Source organism: Lissotriton vulgaris, chromosome 7, assembly GCF_964263255.1.
Source record: "Lissotriton vulgaris chromosome 7, aLisVul1.2, whole genome shotgun sequence".
Taxonomy (NCBI): domain Eukaryota; kingdom Metazoa; phylum Chordata; class Amphibia; order Caudata; family Salamandridae; genus Lissotriton; species Lissotriton vulgaris.
In genome coordinates this window covers 1,668,648,205-1,668,659,020 of record NC_141695.1, presented here as the reverse complement: position 1 = coordinate 1,668,659,020, position 10,816 = coordinate 1,668,648,205, and the positions used below count along the sequence as shown (strand labels likewise).

General features: G+C 43.5%; 1 protein-coding gene across 3 annotated transcripts in view; it reads left to right on the top strand.

Moving 5' to 3' along the window:
- The first annotated feature begins 200 nt into the window (after nucleotides 1-200).
- The window catches only part of MYLK2 (myosin light chain kinase 2), a 200,944-nt gene continuing 190,328 nt past the window's right edge, over nucleotides 201-10,816 (top strand). The window contains exon 1 of one of the 3 annotated variants that reach the window (XM_086932687.1): nucleotides 201-435. In XM_086932687.1, coding sequence (XP_086788813.1) covers nucleotides 264-435 — 172 coding nt within the window. In that variant the 5' untranslated portion in view covers nucleotides 201-263. The remainder of the gene's footprint in view (nucleotides 436-10,816) is intronic. The other 2 variants (XM_086932689.1, XM_086932688.1) reach the window with 2 other exon arrangements.

Below are 10,816 nucleotides of genomic sequence, written 5' to 3'. Positions count from 1 at the left end.
GAGGGGGGGGGGGGGGGGGGATGGCTCGCCGCCATGGCCAAGGGAGCCATGGAAGGCCATCGGCACCGAGGGGCCAGGGAAGAAATGGGCAGAGTGAAGGACAAAGTTACAATCCAGCTCTCTACCCTCCCGAGAGAAGGGAGAGGGGGCGATGACGGGGGCTGAGCTGGGGAGGGGGTGGCTGTCCTCATTTTTTCACCCTGATAAATTGACATCTTAAAGAGCGCAAGAAGAATGGAGTGGGCTGGTAACCGAATCCAGCAATGACAGGTGCTCCGGGAGGCAAAACAAACTGCAGGCTCTGTGTGTACGCAACCCGTGCCCCCTCCCCGCCCGCCGCAGAAGTACACCCCAGCCCTGGCACCGACCCTGCCCGTCAGAACCGACCCACGGCAGAGCTGGAGGCGGCACGGAGCGCGAGCCCGCGGATAACAGGTAACATTCGGCGGGTACCATGCGGCCCATGTGTTTCTGCCCGTGTGCATGAGGAATTCGGGACACATCCTGCCCGTGTTTGGGGAATACCAGGTAACAGGGAGGTGCTGTGTGGGCAAAAGGCATTTTTTTATGTAGCACAACCCGAGCTTGGGGACTAGGTTGAGTCATGTGCACAGCAACGAGTGGCCCTCAAAACTACGTCATGCAGGGGTGTAGCTATCCATAGTGCAGCGAGTGCAGTGACACCAGGGCCCACAGGTCTGATAGGCTCACTGCACTCTAGCCATAGTTCTTTTGTACTACCAAACCGCGAGTTGGGGCACTCATGTTAAGGATTTTAGGGACCTTGTTTGGAACAACTTTGAATGTTACGGTGCCCGGTTTTTGCCCTTTCAAGCCGGATGTTGCCTAACAATATTGAAGTATGTGTTAAAGGTGTAACATACACACAGACTCAGAAGTAAGCTAGAGGAACAGTTAACCTTCCAAGGGGGGCCTTGCCAGGTGGGGGCCCTGGGCAATTACCCTGTTGCCTAAAAACATCTCTGGGGTGGGGCTAGTTTACTCGGTGGCTTTGGGGCCCATAGCACTGGCTGCACCACTGACGTCACATTGGATTATACTATAAAAGGAGGGCAATGGGGGGTAGCAATTGATCTTCTCGATGAGGATCTCCTTTGAAAGATGGGTCTTCAGCAACTTTCTGGATGGCGAGAGTGATGGTCTGGGTTTGAGATACATGTGGCTGCTGTCGTTTCCTACTCTGATCTTTCTTGCATTTCTTGATTTGAAGTCTCGCGATGTTAAGACTCCCTGTGTTTCCCACTGAGGTGGTTTGATCTCAGCCGAGTGTGCTGGTTGTTGCTGCTTTGTTGGTGGTGCAGCAGGTCTTGGTTGTGAGGATAAATTTGATTTCTTGGTAGCAGTGAGACCTGACACCAGTTGTCTTGATTTTTGTTGGTGTGTATTTGAATGAACGTTCCATTGCTTAACTTGTAAAACAGATAAGTGCACGAGATAAAATAGAAACTTCCTGATGCAAGTTTGCCGAATACCCAGGCTCACAACTCTTGATTCCACCTCATGCCTTTTAATTCCAGCATTCTGCACTTCCTGTCTCTTTATCTCTATCTGGTAGGCTCTTTTTAATCAGAGTCCCCCAAAATTTGGGCTGTGGCCAGGGGTGCCACCTTTCACAAAGTAAAATATCGGCCACTTGTTCATGTTTTGATATTCTCCGAGCGGCCAGGAGCAATAATTAGAATTATAATTCCTGTAAAATCATTTTGGTTGGTTCTTAACATGGTCATTTGGCATGTTTGTTTTCATATTCGTTTAGAAACAGATTAGACAGTTGTAAAATACGACTGATTTGATTTTTTTGTACTTGCTGTTTTAAATCTACTTTGGAAAGAGTTATAAATACGAGCTTCTGCTCATTTTTACAACATTATTTTCTTTTAAGTTATTTTTATTCTTTTCCATATGAACCATAACAAAAAACACAAAAAGGACAGTATACTGGTCCGATAGGTTCAAGAACTTGGTCTCTTGCCATACAGGCAACAGGATGTACCAACACATTATACAGTGCACATGTTAATGTGTGAAACAGTTGCTTGGAGCAATCCACCCATTTGCCCCAAATTTTGTTATGTTTCTCAGGACAGCCAGAGGTTCTGTAAACCATTTTCTTAGCCACTGCCCAGTAGTCCATGCCCCGGAGCTATTCCACCGTCGTGGGGGGCACAGCTGCATGCCGATTTCTGGCAATGTCTCTTATGGCAACCAAGCATCTAATGCTGTGAAATAATTTGTCCCCATTCATCCCATCCCAACCTTCATGAATACCCAGTAAAGGTCTGCTGGCGTCAGGTTCCATTGCGAAGCCTAGGATGCTTTGCAAAGTGGCGTGAATCCTCGTGCACAACAGGTACATTTGCGGGCATTCCCAGATCATATCAAACAAGGCTCCCTTGTCCAACCCACAACGAGTATAGATGGCTGTCTGAGTTTTGTTCAGTTTGAACAATTCCTCAGGAGTGTAATAGATGCACAAAAATATTACTGCCCTTGACTTGAAAATACTGGTAATGATGGTGAAATACAAACCAGGTGACGACCCTAACTGTTGCCCACCACCTGCAAACACCAGCACAGCACCAGAGAGGTCACTTTCGATGACGGATTAGGCATCTGTGTAGAGCTATGGTGTGAACATTTCAAGTTTCAAGCATTGGAGCCTTTCCAAGGTCTGGGCATTCCTAGTAGTTTTGTCATTGAGTATGGATTAGGCTTCAGTTGAATTCAGTCTGATGAGTGCTTGACATATGGGAAGTTCATGAATCGTTGGATGTTGGCCATGGAGGGCTTCAGACAGAGTTGTGGCTTTTCATAGTTTTGGTGGACCTTGATGCCGTGGTTGGTGAGAAGACCCAGAGAAGCTCCATGTTGACATTGAGGACAATCAGGGAATAGGATGGATTTCTGAGGTCCTAAACAGATAACTGGTAGACACTAAGATCTGGGAGGTGAACATAGTAATAGCTGGCATTCAAATGTAGAGCAACCAAACCAAAGAAAAATGGAATCCATAAATTCCATTTGTGTTGTCACTATTTGAGTTTGTGTTCCCGCTGTCCATAAATCCAGGGGTTCCAGGTAACATGCTCCATATTTGGGTTATTTTGAGCAGTACTGTTAGCACAGTAATCCTTAATGTACCATAAAAAGTGTGATACTTTTATCTTTTCCCAGTTTTCATGCTTTCTCTCTCTCGCCCTATCTCTCTGCCTTCCCTATCTCTCTTTGTCTCTCAAACAAACACATATTCTCTCTGCTTCTCTTTCACTCCTGCCTCTCTGCTTTCCCCCCTTATCTCATTCATTGTCTCCACCCCATCCCATCACATGCTTACTCAGTGTTTTCCACAAATAATCTATTTATGCCCAATCTGAATATACTGAATTTTTCCAAGTGTACCCTAAATATATATGATTAAACATAAAACTAACCAAAAGTTTTAAAGTGTAAATTTGAAGGAAAATCTGTTTTAGATGGGAAAGATATACTCATTCTAACTATGGTAAGGTAGACCGGAAAAACGTTTGTTATTCCCCACATCCACATTTTCTATTTTTTGGCTTAGGGCAGACTTACCGCTGGGTAGCAAGTCCTCTTCATTTCTGGAGGAAGTGCTCATGCCTTCGTTGGTGGATTTTGCCAGTAGAATTTCCTCCACTATTTAATTAGTAGCCGCAACTCTGTTGAGAGATTCTCCACCAAGGAGAGGGGACAGTTTCAATGGTGCAGTCAAGTCAAGTCAAAACAATCTTTATTCGGCCAAAAAAGCAAAAACCTCCAAAATTGGCACAGACAATTAAATATCATCATGTAAAACAATTATAAAAGGTATCTTACACCAACTTTATGAAACATTTTAAAATCGAAATGCAGGTATAAAACATTAAGAATACAGTACTTTAGTTTGCGCATCTGTTCCTAATATTAAAAGCAAATCTTATAAAATTTAGTACAGAATGACACAGGTCTCGGGAAGTCAAAGACTGCAGGTATATAAGCCCTTCTTTGTGGGTTTTAACTTTGGAATTACGGGTGGCTGGGGCTGACAAGTTATGTTTTGGTTCTTAGTACAATGTGCAAATTAAAATAAAGTGGCTTGTGCTCGGGAATTTGTTTCGCTTTGTCTAATGACTGACAATCACTGATAAAAGATCTATTAACAGCAAGTTCAGGTGTGAACCGAATGTTTGCCTAGAGCAATAACAGGGCCAGGCCAATCAGATCGTTCATAAAGGTCAGCCCCAATTCTTCATGACAGATTAAATTCGATATACTAGCTGGGACTGAGAGCAGCCTTCAAGGACTGTTTTCTGCTCTTTGCAGGGGACCACTTTACAGTTGCCCCACAATCCAGTGCTGTATGTGGCAACCAAGATGCACTTTGCTCTTAAAAGGAACCATCATTTCTTTAAGTGGTTTATCTTGTAATTTATGGACAAATCTAAAAATAGCATCTGAATTTCTGTTGAGGGATTGAAGTCTTGCCATCAAAAGGGACGACTAGCTCAGTGTGCTTTTAAAGGAGATACACAAATAATGTACATTTTTTACTTTCCCTAAAATGTGGTCTCCCATTCTAAAAGTTTTCATCCTAGTCTTTGGTCGTCCACAAGTCATGACAAAATACTTGGAAAAGTTAACTTGAATGTCTAGCTCCTCCGTATATTTCAGGAAAAGATCTAATAAGATTTGGAGGCCATTTGCGGTGCGGTCAATCACTGCGGCATCATCTGCGTACAGCGTAATGGGCGAACTTATCCCCATTTTTGCCAAGTCCTTTCCATTTTCAACCAAAAAGGGACTTATCGCGTTTATATAGATCAGAGAAAGGAAAGGAGCCAAAATGCCGCCGGGTCTAACACCCGTGTAGAGGCAACAAATGGGGAGCATTCACCTGCGGAATGGTAACACACCTGTACTGAGAGTTCAAGATAGAGCCGGCAAATCAATAATAATAGTTCAGGTTCCACATCCATCAGCCTCATTATGGCCCACAGTTTGTCATGATTCACTAAATCTAAAGCGCTCGATAGATCTATGAACACCAAATAGATGGATTTATTCTTGGCCTTCGTATACTTACCCCAAAAAAAAAAAAAGATTTAGGCATGGCTCTTTCACCCCTATTGTGCAGTCATACCTCATGGCCATTTATGCTTGGGATGAAAATTACTTCTTGCTGTGGGCCCTTAGCTGGCAGACCACTGGCATACCCAAGGCATGTAGGACACTGTCTGCCAAGCAAACAATGCCATGCATCATGGCAAGCTATTTTATTGGTAGCCAATCAGATCTGCTACCACTCCCATGCTGTGAACCAGATGTGTTAAATGTTTACTAAATGCTGTGTAACTTCAGAAATCTAACCTCTGAATCTGATGTGCTTGTTCATATGTTGTAATGTTCTTCAGATTAGCATTTATGATACATTACTACTGTTGCAGAGCAAGTCTATAAATATGTATATACCTATGTGTATTGTAATGTAAATTCTAATTCTAATCTATATTTTGTACAGCTGGTCACTAGCCTTAAATCTGAGCTATACACAAGACATCTACATTAATAAACGAATAACATGATGCTACAGCATGTAGTTATCGCCAACAATACTCACAAAGTGTACACCTGGGCCCACTACCTGTAAATTGCCTCCTTTCCTCCTAAGTTCCATACAATAATGCTTTACTGTGAGACTTACAGGATTGCTACGTTTAACACAGACCTTTATGCCACTGATAGTACCATAGACTGTCAAATATTTTGCTAATTTTCTGCCACCTCTAGTGGGTCCCCTATCTGATTTAGGATTTTATGAACACCTGCTTTGTTAAATCAGAGAATTCAGTAAAACATGGACAGTGTATGAAGCGAGGTAGCCCATCTCATTTTCATGACTCTGCTTTCCATGTCTGTGTCAGCCAGTTTCAGCCTTAAACCCATGCTCCCTAGTACTATACATGATCACTGGCTGCCTCTGTGGTTTCTCAATGTGAGCAGATATTGTTACGGGCAGCTTTTGTATAGCAGCCAGTTGTGTTCGGTTGTGTGCCTGTAGTTAGTTCTCACAGTAAGTTTTTTTTCTACATTTACTTGGGGCCAGATATACAAAGCATTTTTTCTGGTCGCCAACTTCCCGATTCGCAGAGTCGGGCCATTTGCAACTGGGAAAATGCTTTTATAAATGTATACATGTGAATCAGTAACTTGTTGCCAAATCACATTTTGCATTTGCAATTCTGTATTTGAAAGAGATGTGTTTAGGGCAACCTTCCAAAATATCGAAATGGTATGGTATGTATTAAAGTTTTGTAACCGAATTATGGTTGGAAAACAGTAATACTTTACCACCAGGTGGTCACCCATACACAAAGGGCAAGAGGTCTCCAAGGGATCCCTTTCCCTTTGCAAATGTGAATACATTTTTTTAAGACACTGCCTGCCTCTCAAAAAATAAACTTCAAGGTTTCGATATTTTCTTTTTAAATGCATCTCATTTTCCTTTAAGGAAAACGGGTTGCATTAAAAAAAAAGATTGCTTTATGAAAAAGCAATCACAGACATGGTGGTCTGCTGATCTCAACAGGACCCCATCCCTGTGATTGCTAATGGTTCACAAACTGCAACCTACCTCATTAATATTCATGAGGTAGGTCGATTTCCGACCCGCACGGAATCTTTAAAGGAAATTCAATGAGTTTCATACATTAGGAATACCGATTCGGAGAGAATCACAATTAGGAAGTAGGTATTCCTAATGTATATACCCCTGCCCCCAAGTTCCTTCTCCCTTGTTTTCTCTTTTACCCACTCTTTCTTGCTCTTGTCAGTCTCCGTCCATCTCTGTGTCCTCTTACTGTAATATTCTCGTGTCTACACACTTTACATCTCCCATTTTACTCAGCCTTATTTTTTCAAGTTTTTTTTATTTTCTGTTTCCTTTCTCTACTGTATCGGTTACCTGCAGATCAGTCTAATGCCCTCCCTTCACTCTAGCCTGCCTTATTAACTTATTTTTCAATGTATGTACTCTTTTTTAGTTTCATTGCCTTCTTTCCTGTTTTGATTAGTTTCAAGCTTTTTGTTGTTGCCGTTCTCTATCACTTTCTTCTGTTTCTTTCTCTCCTTCATCCATTTTCTTTCCTTCTTTGTTCTTTCCTCCCATGCTTTATGGATTTATCTATATCTATGTTTTATTCTATCTCTCCACATTACTGATACAAACAATTCACAGGCCTACAAGCTTTATTCACAGGAGCCCATATAGGCGTCACTAACAGCAATAATTTCCCTTCACCAGGTGCCTCTCCAAACCCTCCACACAGTTTAGAAGGGATCATCCCCACCACATGCTGCATGCCCATTAACCCAAATTTGCTCATTCCTGTCAAGATACTTCACTCCTTCCATTCCAAAACACAATATAATGATCTAAACACAGGAAAAAACAAAGAACAGATGAAAAACTAAAGAGGCCTAGTTGACATGGTTAGTTCACAGCCAGAAAATTGGGAATCAGCCCTGTGAGATGTGAATCTGCTTGCCAAGAAATTGCCTCTTATCATATTCCTACCTTGGACCTCACACACAACCCCTCCGGGTACCATCAGCTTACACCACATTCTGCACCACCCCAGCACAAGGATGTACTCTGGACTTCCCAGATGCAGGTCACGTCTCTCTACTTTGCCTGGCTTCTCATTCCTGATTAACCATTCACAACTCCAACATCAATTTACGTAGCAAAGATGGCACTTCACTCTGATCCCACTTGAAACACCCACAGGCTTTACTTTCAGGTCTATGGAGCACCATGGGATGACTCCAATGACTGCGAACACCATGTCTTCCATTTTCTTAGCCTTGACTATAGGTATTTCTCCGTTATTTAATCTGTGTTCCTTCTAAGTCAAGGCACAATTTCGTCCTTCTTGATTTATAGAATTATATGGTAGGATGGGCCTCAGACACAGCTGGTCCTTTTAGACTTCTCTGTAGCTTTTGATAATCAAGATTAAGAGGTCCGATTGTGCTACTGAATATCGAACGCCAGAATATAATGGAATATTGAAGACATAATATCGAGAGGCAAAATATTGAAAACTAAGTGCACATAGGGGAGTATAGATTTCAACAATCAATCAAGTGGCCTGCAAAGCACGACTATTCACCCATAAGGTTCTCAAAGCGCTGGGGCAGGGTGGCGATGCGACTGCAAATCTGTCGCAAGGCACCGTGGTTCAGTCGAAGGGCCAGTTCTTGAGGTTCTTCCTGAATTAGAGCAGTGACGGTGATTACCTTAGGGGGAGTGGATTACCTATTACTAACTCCACATCTACATATCTTGAAGATATATGTACCTCGTGGGTAAATATATGTCCAGTTGGGTACAGAAAATCTAGACTTACTTGCCTGTCAATATTTCTTTTTTATATTTTGTCCTCGAATGTATCCCATTGACATTCTGGGGACAATATTTTACAAAGGGTAGCCAAAGAGTTACATGCTTCCACCTGGTCAATGGCCTGGTTCAGGTCATTCTTGCCAAACCAGCTCTAGGGAGTGCAACTTGGACCACTCATATTAGAAAGTTCCACCCTGAACTGTGGGGTTCCTCAAAGTTTCATCATATCCGATGTCCATTATACAGGGGTGTAAAACAGTTCCACGAAGGCCTGGCAGAGCAGGGGGACCACACCATTCAGGGGCTCCTCATGCCACCCAGAGCATATGAGTATCTGTGAGATATGGGAGCCTCAGTAGCCCCTCGTGACAATCTGATGTGGGCCCCATCTTTGTGTGTGATGCCACAGCCTTTATACCATCTATGCACAACACAAATTTGGAACAAAATTGGGACAAAATAAAGACTCTTGAAGAGCTTCAAATCTATTTGGGTATGTCTGTGAATGATTAACTCGAACGAACAGCATGAAGACTAGGATTTGTATTTATTTATTTTGTACCTGAAGGGAAAGCAGCTTTCAAAGATCCTCCTTTTCACAACAAGTCAGGGGACATGCCTCAACCTGCCATGTCACCAGCATTAAAAAAGTATACGTGTACTATTAACTCAGGAAATGGCCCTTGCCCCTAAACTCATGAATGTTACAAAATCATGTTTCTATCAGCTTAAGAAGCTTCGGTCTGTCGACCCCAAAACATCAGAATGTTGTGGTTTGAGTAGATATCCCTTCAATGTTTTGCTATTGCATGCTGTGTATGGCAGGCTCCCTGAAATCTCGTATGTAGATTGCGGCTTGTACAGAATATAGCAGGATAAATTATCTTCGGTAAAGGTAAAAAAGATAACATCTCTTGGAGTAAGGAGACTCCACATTGACTGCCATTCTACATGGGATATTCAAAAAGTGCCCTCTAATTTAGAAATGTGGCCATAGGAGTGCCACTGTACACTAACTAGTAAACTACAGTATCATACTCTCTGGCTCAGAGGCTCAGGCGAGAACCAGCTGGGAAGACCACCATGTTTCTTGAACTCCAAGAGAGAAGGCCGCTTTTCAATCACTTCTGTTAAAGCGACAAACAATCTTCTCAGAGACCTGAGATTAAGGCAGCCCTTGGAATCTTTTTTTTTTTTTTTTAAACCTTTATTTTAGCATTCAAGAAGGTACAGGCATGGGCCCACAACCGCGGGGGCTGGCCGCTAGATAGATTAAGACCACTGATATTACAGTACTACACAGCCCATCAGCCGACAACCCGGAGGTTCGGCGGCGATTCAGAATAAAACTGGTATAAGAATGCATAATTAAGTTTCAGAATGAGTCAAAGGTTTCATTTTATATTATATGAGAGAGGATCAGGTGCCATACAATCAAACCAGATAATGCGGGGGACAGGGTAAGAAACAGGATAGACACACAATAACCACTGTGATGGAGAATCAGCCCCCCACCCAGCACCCCTGCAGATGGCTACAGCCTAACCCCATTAGCAGCGTGCCTGTCGCCCCTAATAACTAAAACCCTAAAGGAAGGAAAAAAAATGGAGGAGGGCATATACATTCGGGCTCCCAGCCCCTTTAGACCCCCCGCCAGATACAGCCACCCCCTATCAATGAAAGAACACTTATGGCAACACTATAAGAGAGAGTAGAGGGTACCGGAAAACACCGCCCAGCCTCTTAGAGCAAGCAGGTACAGGTCGAACACTTGTGAAAGTCACTCCTACCCTTCCCGACCTAGTCAATCCTAACCTTGGCCCTTCCGAACAAGAACAAGGACCCCTCCCATCGAGACCCACAGGCACACAACGTGGTAATAAAGGAGAAAAGAGTCATCAAAAATCAATCCAAGGCGACTCGCCGGCAGTAGGTCCACGGAAACTGTAGACGCTGAAGACGTCTCCCTCCTGGATGAACAGTCCCAATGTAGTCTGCACAGGAGTCGTAGAGTCACCAAGAGAGGAGAAGACGACCACAAAGTGAAAGGAAAGTCACAAACAAAAGTCTCCGGGAGGGGAGCGCCCCTTGATATCTCCAGAGCCGGTAGCGGCGGAAGGTTCGGTGATACCATGACATCCTCGGGAACACCGTCTCCCAGGGCACCATCCGATGGTTCCAATGTTGGTTTCCGCACGGGGCTCTCGCACGGAGTCAAAATGGCCACGGCTTGAACGGCTGCAGATTCCTGTTTCAATCGTAAGGCCGGGTCTGGGTCCACCAGGAGCATCTCAGAGAAGCGCGAGTCCAATTTGCACAATAAGACATCAACCTGTGATCGAAACGCCCAAATTTCCGCCAGTACTGACTTCAGCGATGGCTCATGCACCG